The sequence below is a fragment of the Alligator sinensis genome, unplaced genomic scaffold, assembly GCF_000455745.1.
Source record: "Alligator sinensis unplaced genomic scaffold, ASM45574v1 scaffold159_1, whole genome shotgun sequence".
NCBI lineage: Eukaryota > Metazoa > Chordata > Crocodylia > Alligatoridae > Alligator > Alligator sinensis.
Window position 1 is genome coordinate 544,958 of NW_005842222.1, and position 17,117 is coordinate 562,074.

The window sequence follows — 17,117 nt, forward strand, 5'->3', positions numbered from 1 at the left end:
CTTGGAAGTGAGGGGTCTGGATCTGTGTCCTGGTGAGTGAAGGGGGCAGGGGGAGCTCTGATTTTCCATGATATAAAACCCCAAATCAAACACCAAAATGTATAGGTATTTAGAATATATTTTATTATAATGACTGAGGCACTGGTAGGTTTCCAAATTGCTTTTAAAATGTAAATATATCAATACAACATTGATTCAACTGATACCTGTATACATAGTGGTGTTTCATTTTAATTGCAGATTTTGGAGTTCTTAATCAGAGAATTTGCAAGTCTTTTATCAGAGAAAACCAGGATCCCTGGTAATCTGTCCACTTCCTGGTTCAAAACCTAGCAAATGAAAATGCAGCTCCATCATTGTATTGGTTTACCCTGGCCTCGAATGGTAGCTCTTGAAATAAATGGCAATGGGGGTGGACCGTAAACTGGAGCAGACACTAGTGCTCTGGGTTCTTTTTAGTTCCATTAAAAAAGAAAAAATAATACTTAGGCTGAGTCTGCAGAGCTTCCAATTAGCAAAACCTTGTTTTATTTCCATTCAGATTCCAGAGCAGACACACTCAGAATTCTAAACTGCTACTTTTGCAGAGTAAAACTGCCCAATAAATGTTTTGCTTCCAAAATAAAATATCTCGCCTGGGTTTTCAATTTGCTTTCACCACAACCCCCCCACAACATGATTGGCAGTCTCTGCTCAAGTGAGACCCAGGTCTGGAATAACAGGTCTGTTCCTGAGCTAGACTGAGAGACATGGATGATGCTAAGCAGTAGAAGCTTGTAATTTGTTCATCTGTCCATCTACAGTATTCATGATACCAGGCCCCAGTCCAGTACAGTACATATGAAACTTGAAGCCCATTGTTATGTGGCATGTTGCATTAAGGCCTCTTTTCCTTATTTTCAGAGCTCTGCATTTACCACAAGGGGGGCGTGTGTGTGTGTGTGTGTGTGTGTGTGTGTGTGTGTGTGTGTGTGTGTAAAAGAAAAACATAACCGGCAGTAACTTGCCCTCACCATTATATACAAAGCAAACCAGTATCTATGCTCCTATTTTTCATGAAGGTTGTCTAAGATTGTAATGTTTTATGTCACATACTTGTCATGGTATGAGTTAGCTGAGACTGTATTAGCTGTTGTTCTCCTTGTTTCCACAGATTTTGAGGAATATAAATTTATTGACAGTAAATTTGTGAACTGTTCATTTGATCGCAACAATACGGGATGTCAGATTGCCTTTGATGATGACTACAGTGCCTATTGGATTTACTTTGTTAATTTCCTGGGAACTTTGGCAGTGTTACCAGGGAATATTGTGTCTGCTCTTCTCATGGACAGAATTGGGCGTTTAACAATGCTAGGTATGGGATGTGCATTAAAATGGGGAGGAAAAGAAATAGAACAAACTGAAAGCAATGTAGACAAAAAAAGTTTTCTCTTTGAGGCTTTGCAGTTTACAAAGGTAAGAAGAAATCCATGACATGGGTATTTCATTAATATATACTTCGAGGGGCCTTTTACAAATCCAGACATTGGAATGTGTCAGAATGAAAATGAGGTAAGTATTTAATTATTCAGCACTTGCACTGGGTTTTCAAAAATGATTGCCATTGGCCTCTCCCCACCCCCATTAGGAGGAAATGGAACTGTGCTCAAGTGGCTGGCTTGCCATTAGCAAATGCTATTTATAGCAGGCCATAAGCTCGTTTCCATTTGCAAACTACAGGGGAGATTGAAAATTGTGTATCTCCTATGAACCATCTCTGATGACCAATTTTATGTTCATTTACTTAAATAACTACATACTTTATCATGTTCATTTTCGATGAGTAATGCCATATATATAGTCCTGCTTAATCAGCCTTGTTCAGTAATAGAGCATATAAATTAATGTTGTGTAATGACTAGCAAAGTGGACCATAGTGCTGCCAAAAAAAGTTGGTTCCATTTTAGAGTGTAAGCTATTTAGTCTTCTTGGTGTGTAAATGCCATTGCTATGCCAAACAAGCAAGGCTGGCACTTTAAAAACATTAACCTGTTTTGTTGTTTTTTTGTATCTGCCCTACATACAGGTGGATCTATGGTTCTCTCTGGAATTAGCTGTTTTTTCCTTTGGTTTGGTACCAGTGAATCTATGATGATAGGTATGCTGTGTCTCTACAATGGTCTCACCATCTCAGCATGGAACTCCCTGGATGTCATTACTGTGGAACTGTATCCTACAGACAGAAGGTACATCCAAATGTATCTGTACTAGTGTTGTTGTCTCCAAAAATGTATGTTCAAATGCTGCACTCATTCAAACGACTGTTCATCAATAGTAATTCTGCTGACTTTAGTGAACTGATTCTGGATTTACCCTAGTATAACTAAGGTCAGAATTTGATCCAAAATATTAAAACAAGTGTATTTGTTTTTGAGGTTGAAATAATGTGGATGCTGTAATAGAATCACTGACTCTGGGATTTGATAGCATCTTTTGGAAAGGTTAATGCATACTGATGTACGCACAAGCTGTTTAATCAGTCCTGGGAGGATTTGTACACAAGGTCAGCAGGTGTTTATATGATCTCTTCATTAATCAGGTACAAAGAAGTCTCCCTAGCACTGCTCCTCACCTTTCCATGATCTTGAAGAAAGTCCCACAGTACTTGATTCCTGCAAGCATTGCTGTTAAAAGATATTTCTCATTTAGCTCTGGGATATGGAGCAATATAGACCATGTATCTTATGTAAATGAAGAGACGAGAAGGACAAGAACTTAATGTATTGTAATTTAGTAAACTCAAAATTAAGGTAAAAAAAACCATAAGGACATTTTTTCTAACATCACATTGCTAGACTTCACATAATGGGGGTGTCAGAAGTTTCAAATACAAAAAATAAAAATACCCGGAAACTTATAAGTAACTGATTCTATACTTGTTCTTCCAAGATTTGGAGGATGACTATGCACCTAGGTATTTGGCTGGCAGTTTTACTATTCATTAGGAGAAAAAAGATTATATATCATTCACTTTTTTTCTTTTCTTGAGCAAAAAAAATCTTTAAAACTACCAATATTTTCTTTTTTTTACACGGTTCATCTCCTTTGTGGTGGCTCTCTCAAGATAACTATACTGTACTGTTTATGAATCCAGAGCACTCTATTTTTATACTACTGTGTTTTTATTATACCTCATGGATGTGCTTTACTGGTAATAGTTACCCCACCAGCCAAGTTTTATGGTATAATTACAATAAACCTTCTTTTACAGATAGCTATTTTCTTGACATTCCTGAATGTAATAGGGGTAAATATTTTATTAAAGCCAAATAGTGAAAAATAACTATGGTAAAACTCGTTAATTTTAGTGGAAGAAAAAAAACATCATTCTTGTTAGTAGTAATAAAAAGAAACAGAACTGCACTGGTAATTGTTCCATCCCACTTCTTTTAAATTTTAGCATAACTAGTAGGGTGTTTACATTGCGTTTATATTGTAATACTTGCTTTATAGTAGTTTCTGCTCATACCATACCTATGGAAAAGGGTTTCCTAGTTTTCCCATTACAGTAATTTACACACATGCACATACGTGCTGATAGACTAATAGCTGCCTAGAATTCCACCACAAAAGTATACTTTCAGATGAAATTTCTCAGCAAGGGCTCAATCCAAGAAAAAAATCGTTTTATAGTCTACATATAAAAAGGCTGGTGGGTAGAAATTGCATTTATAAAGCTATTGCTGATGTATGCTACTGAGCAGATACTCACAAGAATGCCTTTGTCAGCCCTACCTATTGATATCAGTAGCATCTGTTTGCTGGCCCCTGGCAAACATGAAGTTAAAGTCACAGTGGGATCTGAGGCATGATCCCCATAATCGCGCTTCCTGCCATGACACACATCCATGGCAGGAGGCGTGATAGTGGGACTGAGCATTACATCCCATCACGCCGTATTGCCAGTGTTGGGGGAACCTGGGATCCTGATCCTGGGTTCCCCTGCACCAGCAAGTAGCAAGATCCCACAGCAGGGAGTCCCAGCAGTTGATCTGCAGCTCCCAGATGTGGGGGCTCATGGTGTACCTCTTCAGCTGATCATGGTGTACCAGATCAGCTGACTGGGCTCTCAGCCACAGGAGCATGGTGGAACCCTTTGTCTCCAGCTGAAGCCCTGTGGCTGGGAGTCCCAATCTGCCATTGTTCCCAGCCAAGAGGCATATTGGAGTCAAAGACTCTGATGTATCCCTGTGGCTGGGAGTGGCAGCTTACTGCAGCTCCCAGCCTTGAGGGCCCATTGGAGCCCTTGATTCCAGTGCGGCCCCTGTGGCTAGGAGCAGCAGTCACTGATAGGCACTCCAAGCATTTTATTTAAGACCATATTGGCTCTGTAACAATCGGGTAGACCACATACATTTTTAAAAGAATCAGTGTACATGCTATACAGTGACACATTCCATTTTTCTTCTTCACGATGGGACTAGAGGTAAGGTTTTGTGGTGCACTGACTGTAGTTACACATTTCAACATGTTGGGATTTCTTTGAAGTTTATTCATAATTGTGAATTTACAGCATTTTCTAGTGCGTGGGTTCAGGATAATTTATAACATCCTTATAATGCAGTGCAGTGTAAACTATGGATAAGTACTCTTAACCTTGCCTTCATCTTCCCACAATCTTTGTCATAGATACATTGTAAAATCTTATCAGATTGGTTTGGCTGCAAAAACAAATGAGACTGTCAGGAATTTGAAGTAGGAGATATGACCGTATCAAGAAGTTTTCAGATATATTAAAAAATCTAATTAGCAAACTGAAGTTTCTGTTCTAGGTGATAAATGGCAGTAGCTCTAACAGTACTGTGTTCCTCTTTACTGCCTTAAACACAGACTTTGAAATACAGTAGTGATGTTTAGCTGTAGAATAGTCTTCATTAATCCAATTTATAACAATGTAAAAAGGGGAATCAATAAATGTAACTTTTTGAGTGTCAGCTTTAAAGCCCTGCACTATTCTGGGCTGTTGTTCAGCCAGAAGATGGGGTCTAAAAAGCTGTTGGTTAGTCTCAATCAATGTTAAGATCTGGCCCAAGGCATTCTACATTTCAAGCCTTTTTTCTTCCACTCTTCTTAGAAATATAGTTACTTGAACTCTCAAGCGCTTCCTAGCTCAAGCAAAAAGAAAAGTACTGCCTCCAGATTTTCTATTCAATCTGGAAAATCTTCCTTGATCTGTTGAAATCTTGGGCAAAATTCAAAGTGACTCTTTGTGTGCCTAAATTGGACTTGGCAAGAGTGTAGGCACCTCGGTTCCAAAGACCTTGTGCGACCTTGTGCCAGCTGCCACAAAACTCATTATGCACTTGAGTTCATTAGGCACTGCTATATTGGATGGCATAGTTCCCTAGGTATCTACAACATGGCTACTGCATGTGCTCAGAAATGATTTGGGTAAACCACTGAGGTGTATCATGGCACCTAACAACCAAATCACAATTGAGTTTAGGCAGATTGTACATGGGAGGCACTTAAATTCTACCTATGTCCCTAAAGAGGCAACACTCATAGAAAAGGAAATACAGTGTTTAACTTATACTGACAGCACTGAATTCAGCTCAGCAGTAGAGCCTGATCAACAGCCACCCTCTTCCAAGGAGAACAGCCACCCTTAACAGCCACCTTCTTCCCAGGAGAATGCCCTAACTATAAAATAGATGTAGTGGGGGCACTCTCCACTTCTTTGTTCAGCCTTCCTGTTCATCTGCATTATGGTGGTCCATATATATGTTTCTGTATTATTTTTACAAAAGAACTCCTGCCTCATTCAGGCATTGGATACTGCATTCAGTATATTTCTTTATTACCTTCATCATGAAGTGTGAGACTTCTGCATTATTTGCTGTACACCACCCCAATCCTGCACTAAGTACAGAATTGTTACAGAAATTTCTACCAAGCTTTTCTTCAGTGCTGTTAATATGGTTTCATATTTCTTCACAAACATCATTTAAACATCTTTACAGCACATGGGGAACTAAAGCACAGAGATTAAACTAATACTGTCAAGCGTCCACCAATTTTAGACACCAAATTTGAGGATCTACTCTTTCAGAGCAGTTAACATTTAAAGCAGTTTATGTGTTCAAAGTGAACTTTGGTTGCCGTTTTGACTTCTCAGCACTTCTAAAAATCTGAACTTGGACACCCAGAAAACAAGGAACATGCAAAAACAGACCAAGTGTGAAAAACTGATCTAAGTGACTCAACCAGTATCGTATAGATAGAAGCTTGATGACTGAATCGAGGATAATATGAGCCATAAAACCATTCCCTCTCCGTTTCTCAGCCTCATTCACAACTTCTTCAACAAGTGAGACAAAGGTCCATCATACCCCCATCTTCTTCACAACCCAGTGCTGATTCTTCCCCAAAGTACAATGCATTCACAGTCATATGAGGAAAAATGGCATGTAATAAGGTAATTAAAGATTGCTTCAAAATGGACATACATTGGAATAAGAACTAGTCATTTCATTGTGCTTCCTTCAGATTAAATCTAGGAGCCCAACTACTAACTGCACTATGGCTACCAGACATCTAGATTTTGGTCTTGGCCTAACAATCTAGAATGCAAGGTGTGCTATAAAATAAAATTGGTATACCCTGCTTTTTTCAAATACATTTGGAAAAAAAGTGCAAAGAGTTTGGTCATAAATGAAAAATGACAGATTCCTACTGCTCAGTCAGAACTCAGTGAGTCCTGGGAACTCCCCAAGAATCTTACACATTATCCATAGGATATTTTAAGCCCTATTTTTTATTGTTGTGGCTGTCAGAAGAGAAATTTCCTGTTCCTCTTAGTCATAACTTTGCAGCTATCAATTCACAATAAACTTCCTGACATTTATTTTCAACTACCATCCTGTGGATATGGTTCACCTGTACTCTGCTAAGACTCAGTTTGGCCTTTTTTATTACACAGGTTTCTCTCCTCCTCCCTTTCTTTGCCAGTGGTGGATCGGCCCTCAAAGTAGGTAGATTATTTCCTCATGGGGGTCAAACGAAAATAATTAACTCCTTAACTACTAAGATTATGATTCCTTAGAAAATCATACTAAAGTCTGCTCAGTGGTGCAAAAGTATTCCACATCTACCACTAGAGTATCAGTGGCCTTACAAAATTATCAAAGTACGTGACTGATCTAAATGCATACTAGACTTTTCTCCTCTTCCCTCATTCATAGGAGTTAAAATTACTTCAAATGGTTCTTTTACCCCTTTTAACCTTCCAGTTATATTATTGTATTTGTACTCTGGTCTGTTCTCTCTCCCCCACCCCCCCAGCAAAACAGGCAACTGTCATTTTTCAATATATTTACCTGGATAAAGCCCTCTAAAGTAAAGCAGGCTAAGACCTGGGATTTCTAGTTCTCAGGGAAAAAATTCTCCTCCAGATTTTATTAGGTGCAATGAAAACCAAGGAGTGAAACCAAAATTTTTCAAAATTTCCAGGAAACTTAAAGGGTGCAGACAGAAGTGCAGCTCCCAGCTGTAACTCAGAACAATTTCTGCAAAGTGTTCTTCTGAGTTACAGCGTTACCCCAGACCAAACAGAAGTTCAGTGTTGGTTCCAGGGGGGAGGGGAATCCAGCTGCGGGCTGGGAGCCTGCAGCCAGGTTCCCATAGCAATGCCCAGGGCTCTCTGCTAGTGCTTGCTGTTTTCAGAATGGGAGGGGGGAAAGGCAGCAGAAGGAGCTCATTCTTGGGGCTCCCCAGATGTTGCTGAAGGGTGGGGTAGGTAAATTGGACTCCCCCACCTCAGGTGTATTGGGGGCTCCAATATACCTGCCTCACCCTCCGGGCGGGGAAACTAAAAAAACTAAGACAACTCCCTACGCTCCCTTTCTCCCCTCCCATTCTGAAAACAGCGACAGGCTGGGAGCTCCACAGACACAAGTTAGAAAAGATGGTACATTTTGAAATGTCTTTACCTGATACCTTATGCAATGAGGGATTGATTTTCACCAAATTGGTGATTTTTGAAGCTGTCTGCAGCCATGCACTTGTGTTTGGTCAAAGCCAGATCAGGTGAAAATTGTCACTTCTGTCTCTACCCAAAGCTGTTCAGTGAAAGGGAAGGTCTTAATTTTTCACTGCTAATTCCAGTGAGAAATCTGAAAGAGCGTCAGTTTCACTGAACAGCTTCCAGGGGTTCCCATGATCTCCAGCTCCAAGGCACAGCCTATCAGTTGTTTTTGTCCCTGGGCAGACAATCCCAAATCTTCCAGCTGCCTGGCTTCAGGGCAGGTTCATCTGCAGATTGCTCCAATGCATGGACTTTACAGCTTCCAGCATCTGTTAACTCATGAACACACAGGATTCTTCTGAACCTTGCCCTTGATTCAGCAAAAAACCCTGTCAAATCCAAAATATTTGAGCTTAATGAACTGGAATATTTCAAGGAAACTTTATTTCACTGGAAAATTTCCAAACAGCTCAACTCTCAAGTGTTTCTACGCAGTGTTTATTTTTAGTCCACTGTTGTATGTTTTGTTTCAGATGTGATCTCAGAAGGATTCATATGTAATATAATACAGATCATTCCCATCTGTTCCCTTGAATTTGTTGTGTCCATCAGATGATGTCACATAAATTCAGCTGAAATATTTTTTTCAAGGATTATGAAATAAAAGCACCTAAGTTTTATTAACTCATTGAATCTAACACTTAAGGTATTTGTCAGTGTATCCTTCCTTACTCCTCAGCATTAGCAAGTCAAGGTGTAAGAATATAGGATAACTTTGACTGTAGCTTCATTTCATAGTTTCATAGTTTCATAGCTATTAGGGTTGGAAGGGACCTATTAGATCATCGAGTCCGACCCCCTGCCCTGGGCATGAAAGAGCGCTGGGGTCAGATGACCCCAGCCAGGTGTCTGTCCAATCTCCTTTTGAATATCTCCAAGGAAGGGGACAGCACCACCTCCCTTGGAAGCCTATTCCATATTTTGGCAACCCGCACTGTAAAGAACTTTTTCCTGATGTCCAGCCTGAATTTGCTCTCTTTAACTTGTGTCCATTATTTCTAGTTACCCTGACTGTCGCCCTGGTAAACATTGTATCCCCCACTTCCTGGTGACCCCCCAGTTAACTTAAATATTAAGTGATGAGTTTGTAGCCAGCCACAAGATCACCTCTCAGCCTCCTCTTGTGGAGGCTAAAGAGGTTCAGGTCTCCCAATTGGTCCACATAGGGGTTTTTTCTGTAGGCCTTTAACCAGACGAGTGGCCCTCCTCTGAACCCTTTCCAGGTTATCCACATCCCTCCTGAAGTGCGGTGACCAAAACTGGATGCAGTACTCCAGCTGTGGCCTCACCAATGCCGCATAGAGGGGAAGTATCACCTCCCTAGACCTGTTTGTGATGTACCTACTTATGCAAGAAAGAGTGCGGTTAGCTTTACTTATTACCTCATCACACTGGTGACTCACGTTCATTTTGGAGTCGATTATGACTCGGAGGTCCCTTTCCGCGGTTGTGCTGCTTAGAATGGTCCCTCCCAGACTGTAGGAGTAGGAGTACTGATGATTCTTCCTCCCCAGGTGCAACGCATGATACTTATCCTTGTTAAACTGCATCCTATTCTGTTCTGCTCACCTCCCCAGCCTGTCCAAATCCACTTGGATTTGCTCCCTGCCCTCTAGTGTGTTTACCTCCACCCATAGTTTTGTGTCATCAGCAAACTTGGAGAGGGTGCTCATCCAAGTCACTAATGAAAATATTGAATAGTACCGGTTCCAGGACAGAGCCTTGGGGGACTCCGCTGCCTACATGTCTCCAGGTAAAAGCCGACCTGTCTACCACCACTCTCTGGGTGTGTCCCATAAGCCAATTTTCCACCCACCAGACTGTGTAATAATCTACACTACAGTTTTTTAGTTTATCTATAAGAATTGGGTGTGACACTGTGTCAAAGGCCTTTTTAAAGTCTAGGTAAACAACATCTACCTCTGTTCCCTCATCCAAGCATTTTGTGATCCGGTCGTAAAATGAAACTAGGTTGGTTCATAGATTCATAGATGTTAGGGTCGGAAGGGACCTCACTAGATCATCGAGTCCGACCCCCTGCATAGGCAGGAAAGAGGGCTGGGTCTAGATGACCCCAGCTAGATGCATATCCAACCTCCTCTTGAAGACCCCCAGGGTAGGGGAGAGCCCCTCCCTTGGGAGCCTGTTCCAGACCTTGGCCACTCTAACTGTGAAGAAGTTCTTCCTAATGTCCAGTCTAAATCTGCTCTCTGTTAGCTTGTAGCCATTATTTCTTGTAACCCCTGGGGGCGCCTTGGTGAATAAAACCTCCCCAATTCCCTTCTGTGCCCCCGTGATGAACTTATAGGCAGCCACAAGGTCGCCTCTCAACCTTCTCTTGCGGAGGCTGAAAAGGTCCAGGTTCTCTAGTCTCTCCTCGTAGGGCTTGGCCTGCAAGCCCTTAACCATACGAGTGGCCCTTCTGGTTAGGCAGGATCTGCCTGCTATGAACCCATGCTGATTGCCCCTTAGCATTATTTTACCCACTGATCCCCCGCAAATGTGATTTTTAACTATTTTCTCAAAGGTCTTGCCAAGAATGGAGGTGAGGCTAACTGGCCTATAGTTACCTGGTTCCTCCTTTCTCCCTTTCTTGAAAATAGGGACCACATTGACCCTTTTCAAATCCTCTGGGAGTTGTCCTGAGCACCATGAGTGCTCAAACAGTTGTGCCAGAGGGTCCGCTATGATTCCAGCTAATTCCCTAAGTACCCTAGGGTGAAGATCATCAGGGCCTATTTACTTAAATACATTCAGCCCCTCCAGATCCCCCCTTACTAGGTCTGCATGAACCGCTGGTGGGTTGGTATCTATCCTGGGCTTGTCTAAAGTCCTAATGGGAAGCATATTCGTATTCGTGTCCAGAAACACAGATGCAAAGAATTCATTTAGAATCTCTGCTTTAGCCATCCTATCTGTTACCAGTTGTCCTTGTTCATCCTGAAGTGGTCCTAAATTATCCTGTACTTTCTTTTTGCTGCCTATGTACTTAAAAAATGACTTTTTGTTATCCTTGACTTTTGTCACCAGCCTAAGCTTCATTTCCGCTTTGGCTCTCCTCACTGCTTCCCTGCAGGCTCAAGCCAAGCAGGTGAACTCCTCCTTGGTGACTGCCCCCTGCTTCCACAGCCTATAGGCCTCTTTTTTCCTCACCAGGCTCTCCTGGATTTCCCTGCTCAGCCAAGAGGGTTTCTTTGCTTTTTTGCCCCCCTTTATGTGGACTGGGATAGTCTTTTTTTGTCTTGAGTTCTTTATTTACACATGTGATGGTGAAATGGTTACTTCTAAGAGATTTATCAGCTCACTATATGATTTTCTATGACGGACCAGTAGCCTGATACAGAAAGGCAAATCTTTTGTTCTAATTATGGATTACATTTTGCAGTTTTACATTGAAGGCCAATGGTGCCCCAGTTTGGAAGGGAGGGAACTTGGAAATGCTTTGGTTTTGAACATTAGTAGACTGGTCATGGTTCACTTGGGGGGAAAAACCTATTTTTCATAATACCATTCATCGTGTTCATCAGGACAGTAATGACAGTGCTTTCTGTATCTTTATGTGAAGATGTAGATGGACCCTGCACTGGGCCTGGCAAGCAGGTTGGCAAATCCCTGGCTTTTCAGCCAGAGGCCCTGGCAGTGCTGCTGGATTATAAGAGGAAACATTATTTAGGTGCTGTGGCTACAGGAAATGGAGCACTATGGCCAAATGTTATGACTTTAGTAATGTGAGCACCTGACCTCCGGGTGAGCATGCACAGCAACCAGCAAAACCACTCAGACAATCTATAGATTTGGATAATCCCTGCATTTTTAGCCTCTTTGGACTCCTGCCATTTTCCATGTAGGACTCTGACTACAGAAAGCCATTTTCCTTTGTCAACGCCACACGCCCCCTGCAGGGGCCAAAGCCCCCTCCTCCCCCCTGCAGGGCCTAGAGCCCCCCCTGCAGGGGCTACAGAGCTCCCTCACACTGCTCCAACCACCACATATGGCCCATAGCTCACCCACAGCAGCAGTGCCATCAGGGCACTCAGAGGCAGGATGGCTTGGCCCCGGCTGCCTGGCACCCAGTGCTGCCTCTACCACATTGCGTGGGTATGGCCCAGTGCAGCGCACCTTCGGGCTTCTCTGGGACACTTGGGCTATCACTTGGGGTCCTGCACCACTTGTGGGGACTGCGTGTCATGCCAGGCTGGGTCCTGCATGCATGGAACTGACCCAGCCCGACGGCAGGCGGGGCCTGTGCACGTAGGATCCAGCCTGGCACAACAAGTGGTCCCCATGAGCAGCACAGGGCTTCAGGTGACGGTCCAAGTGGCCTAGAGCTACCCAAAGGTGTAGGGCACCACACTGAGCCAGGCCAGGCCGGGCCAGTGTGAGTTGGCACAAACAGTGCCGGGTGCCAGACAGCCAGGGCTGAGTTATGCTGCCCCACATCGTGGCATGGCTTTGCCAGGAGGGCCCTGAGTGCCCCGATGGGCTGCTGCTGCAGGGGGGATGGGGCTGTGGGCCATGCAGGGGGCAGGCGGGGGACCCACTCCTCCAGAGCAGCCCCACCCCGCACCCCTACAGCCCCCCCGCTCCAGTCCCCCGCCCCCACCTCCAGTCTCTTATTTGCCTGGGACAGCGTGCTTCAGCACCGGGCAAGGGGCAGCCAGAGATGCTCTAGCTGGCTACCAGAGTGTGTCTTTTGCAGGACCTGAGCCTCTGGTTGCCTACTGTCCTGCTTTTTTCCCTTGTGTTTTATTTTGATACCTGGATGTCCAGGTATCAAATTTTGAGCACCCGCTGCAAATATGCAGTGCGGGGAACGTTTTTTGTTCCCAGCGTGCCTCTAGCCGCATCTCAAACTGCTTTGAGATGTGGCAAGGGGCACATGCGGGCTCATCTGGTCGTGCCTTTGGAGTGCAAATTGGTATGATGGTATGATTGGTATGACTCTACACTTCTCCATCTCAATCCATACGGGGGGGGTGGGTTAAATGATGCACCAAGTTTCTTGGATGATTCTGAGAGTCTTGGTACACTTCAGTAACTCCTTGAAACATTGCAGCAAGGAGTGCAGTGAAGATGGAAGGAAAGTTTGTGCTCTGTTGTGCTTGTGCATTGGGCCAAATATGTTATATAACATATTTTATAGTCCCTCAGGAATGAGCATATGGGTCCAGTGAAGAGTTGTATTCATTTGGGAAGCATTTAGTTAATTTGGGAAACAGTAGCAAAGATGTTCGTATTTTAAACCCAGGGGGCCTGAATTTGTCTTCCCTGAACATCAGAAAATAACTACTTTCTGAGATTTTGATGCACAAAAATTATACATCCAGACCTATAGTATTGAAGTAAATATCCCAAGGTGCTTGGAAGTGGAGGGAGCACCCCTCAAGTAGAGGTAGTGAGAACTAATTTCTTCAAACATTTGACAGCTACTTTGAAAATGTAACTTGCTTGTGGTCCAAATATGAGTTGTGTTCACCGTAAAATTATATATGGAGGCAGCTTAATAAGAAAAGATTGAATTTACTATTGGGCTGTTCACTTTGTGTCCTCAAAGCAGTCAAAACAATGAAAAAATGGTCTTATTTTAACAATCTTACCCACCTATCTTTCATGATAATTTGACAGTGTTAATGAGATCAGAAACACACCACCACCTGGTCACAAAAGATTGAGGAGGCCACTTCAATGGGGTTTTTCCTGCTACCTGAATATTTACTATATCAGTTTTGTTCAAATATACGACCAAGTCTTACAAAATTTCTAAATTAAAATGCAAAAACATCTGGGATATATGTACTTGATAACAGTCCCAGGTTAGACTCTAGTATAGAACACAGCACGTGAAAATACATGTTCCAGAATGCTCAGGAAATTGCATGCAGGACCCTGTTACAGCTAGCAGATAGCATCTGTGAAATGATTTACCTTTACAGGGTAATATAAAAACAGCTATTAGTATTGGTAAAGCATCCTCATATGTTTTGTACCATTGCTTTTCCAAAGATTTTAAACCAGATCTGTGTCTAAATTTGCATTACCATATCTATTTGAATATAAGACAGTGTTTCCACCCAAGCAACATGGGGGGGAAAGCCCCTTGTCTTATATTTGCATACCAAGTGAGGTGGGGAGCCGGCAGCTGCTGTGGCTCTCACTTTGGCCCTGGGCCCAGGTCAGGGCCAGAGTCACAGCAGCCTCTTGCCCTGCCCTTTACTTCACCTCAACAGCTTCTGCCCCCCATTCCTTCTCCCTTACTGTCACATGTAGCTGGGCTTCAGCTCAGCTCAAGCTGGGGTCTCTCCCAGGCAGGGAACACATGGAAACTCTTGTTGGCCCAGCCAATCAGCAGTGGCAATACTGCTGCATTGCCTGCATGGCCAATCAAAAGCAACCAATGCTGCTGCATGACCAAGAAAGATCTGAGCTTCACGTGCTGTGATCAGGGACAGAGCAGCCCAAGCAGTGTCTGACAGGTAGGCGGGGGGGAGGGGAAGAGGCAGAATGTGAGAAGAGTTGTGGGAAGGAAGAGGCAGAGACTGGAGAAGTGGGGGGCAGAGGGGCAGAGGCTGTGGGGAGCTGTGTGTGGGGAGTGCAGGTGCAAGGGAGGCAGGAAGGCTGCAAGAGGAAGAAGTGAGTGGGGCATAGGGCATGGGAGCCATCTGACCTCCCCCTCCCCCCCCGCCACTGCTTTCCCTGCTGTAATGGGGGGACAGGGTTCAAGACAACCCTTCAATACTTAGGTTCTATACCTGGAAAATTATAACAAATTAGTAAATTCTTCATATATAGAATCTAATCATTGTGGGGTCATTTTTGAGTATATATGCTGGTTAGCTATTTATTCTTTACAGAAGATTCACAGAAGTTTAGGGCTGGAAGGGACCTCATGAGATCATCAGGTCCAGCCCTCCCTGCTCTGGGCAGGAGAAACTGCTGGGGTCAAGTGATCCAGCAGTCTCTTTTGAAGATCTCCAGGGTAGGTGCCTGCATCACCCCCACTGGGAGTCTATTCCAGAGTCTGGTCACATGCAAGTGTTAGTTCTGTTAACACTTTGGTTGGTGTTGTGCATATACTCTAACCTGGTGCTGAAAAAAGATTACATTTTGGTTTTGGTTTTGTCAGTTATTACCAGTAAGATTCATTAACTTTTGGGTAAATGTTGGCTGTAGAGCACCACAGGAAGCTACAGCAATTGCATGTGTCTATGAATATGTACAGACATTCAGGGAGGTTAGATCATGTTAAAAATACCCACCCAATCTAACTTAGTTTGCCCACATGTAGGTCTTACACTTAGATCTGTAGTTAGATCAATCTAAGTGCAAACTGTACAGAAGTTTGAGGCAGGTTAGATCCATCAAAAAATGACTGACCTGATCTAATTTAACCCTACCTTGGAGGTAGTCTAAGTTAGCTCAGGTTTGGCAAAAATGATTAACTAAAACTTCTGTACACATTCCCAGCACAGCCCCACCACCACTACCAACAGTGCTGCAGCCACCTGCTGGAGCTCACCACTTACCACCGCCATCGCCACCTGCCAGACCTCGCCATGCCCCCCCCAGCCTCTGGGGGCACACAGCATTCATGCCCACCTGCTCCCACCTCAGTGCCAAGATATTTTTAGACCCCCCCATCAATCACCCCCCCTCCCTGGGGACCAGCCAGCACCTCCCCCTCAGCCTGCTAAACCACCCAATCCCAGAAGCTGCTCCTGGTGCCCCCAATCCTGCCAACCCCACCATGGAGCCACCAGAACCCCTGATCTACCTGCCCCTCCCCCCCACCCCAACTTCCATCAAGTCTCCCAGGACTGGTGAATGCTGGTCAAACTGGCCCCAGGAGCAGTTTGCAGGATCAAGGACAGTTCGGCAGCATCTCAGGGAGTGAGGGAGGCTGGGTAGGTCTGGGGAGTTTTTGTGAGATCGGAGACCCTCTAGGGACCCCCAAAGACCCTGCCAGTCTCAAGCCCTCCTGCTATCCCTCCCATCCCACCCACCCCTCCCCTACCCTGATTTACTTTAGATTGGGTGGGCAATTTCAACCCAATGTAACCTCCCCCTAACCTCTGATTAGGACAGGTAAGCCAAAGAACTTTGGGAATACTTTCACTATGATAGTCATCCTCCAACGTGATGCTCCCTGGTTCCTGCTACACTAAAGATACACTTCTTCCAACAGGTCCTTCCTGAACCAGTTGAATTCATTCAAAAACTACTCTGATGCCTCATTTGGCATCACTGGACTCCCATTTCAAAGTAACCTGTCCTGAAAAATGTATCTTGTTCTTAGCATACTCCCAAGAAAAGGCTGTCTGTCTCTCATACGGTAGCTTTTGGCAGCTCTTTATCAACAGTGTTCTCAAGGGTCCCACAGTCCTCTTTTTGTTTGAACCTTCATTTTTCCTAAGGTTTCCCATCCAGGAGTATTTTTATTGTTATCTAAGGCAGTACTGCAAGTGCTTACATGGTGCACGTCTCAGAGGGTATCAGTGGCTTCTCAGGCAACTTTTGTAGGCCTTCTGCAGTCTCTCCAGTTAAACAGTGAGTCTCAAGGCTTTCAAAAGCAACAGTCACAAGTCTACACTATTCTGTTTTTCATGCAACAAATCTTGTAGCTGTGCGGGCCCTCTCCCAATCCCGCCTGGATCGCCATGTGCGAGCTCTCTCCCGATCCCGTCTGGGTCGCCATGTGCGAGCCGGGGCGAGCCGGGGGCCCGTCTTTGTGCACACAGGCTGTGGCCGGCAGCCCGGGCACACGGGGCTGGAGAAAACCGCGGCGCGGTATAGTATGCTCGAGCTAGAATCAGTCACAGAGGTGTAATGGTTGATTGAAAAGATTATTTACTTACACCCAAGGTGGTCGCAGTGTAGGCTGGTCAGCTTTCCAGGCACAGCTCTGCTTGAGTTCTCGGTGGAGGACTCTAATAAACTCGGTTCCTTGACCCCGGAGTGATTCAGGCTCCGCGGGTTCAAGAATTCGTTCCCACGGAGCAGCTGTATCTTCGTGAGTGTTACTCGGTTCCCAGGTCCCCCGGAGCTGTTAAGA

General features: G+C 44.2%; 1 protein-coding gene across 1 annotated transcript in view; it reads left to right on the forward strand.

The window, feature by feature from the left end:
• SV2C (synaptic vesicle glycoprotein 2C) overlaps positions 1–17,117 on the forward strand; it is a 197,172-nt gene that overhangs the window by 175,495 nt on the left and 4,560 nt on the right. Inside the window, exons 9-10 of the mRNA XM_025208153.1 lie at positions 1,154–1,357; positions 2,069–2,228. Of these exons, the coding sequence (XP_025063938.1) occupies positions 1,154–1,357; positions 2,069–2,228 (364 nt within the window). The remainder of the gene's footprint in view (positions 1–1,153; positions 1,358–2,068; positions 2,229–17,117) is intronic.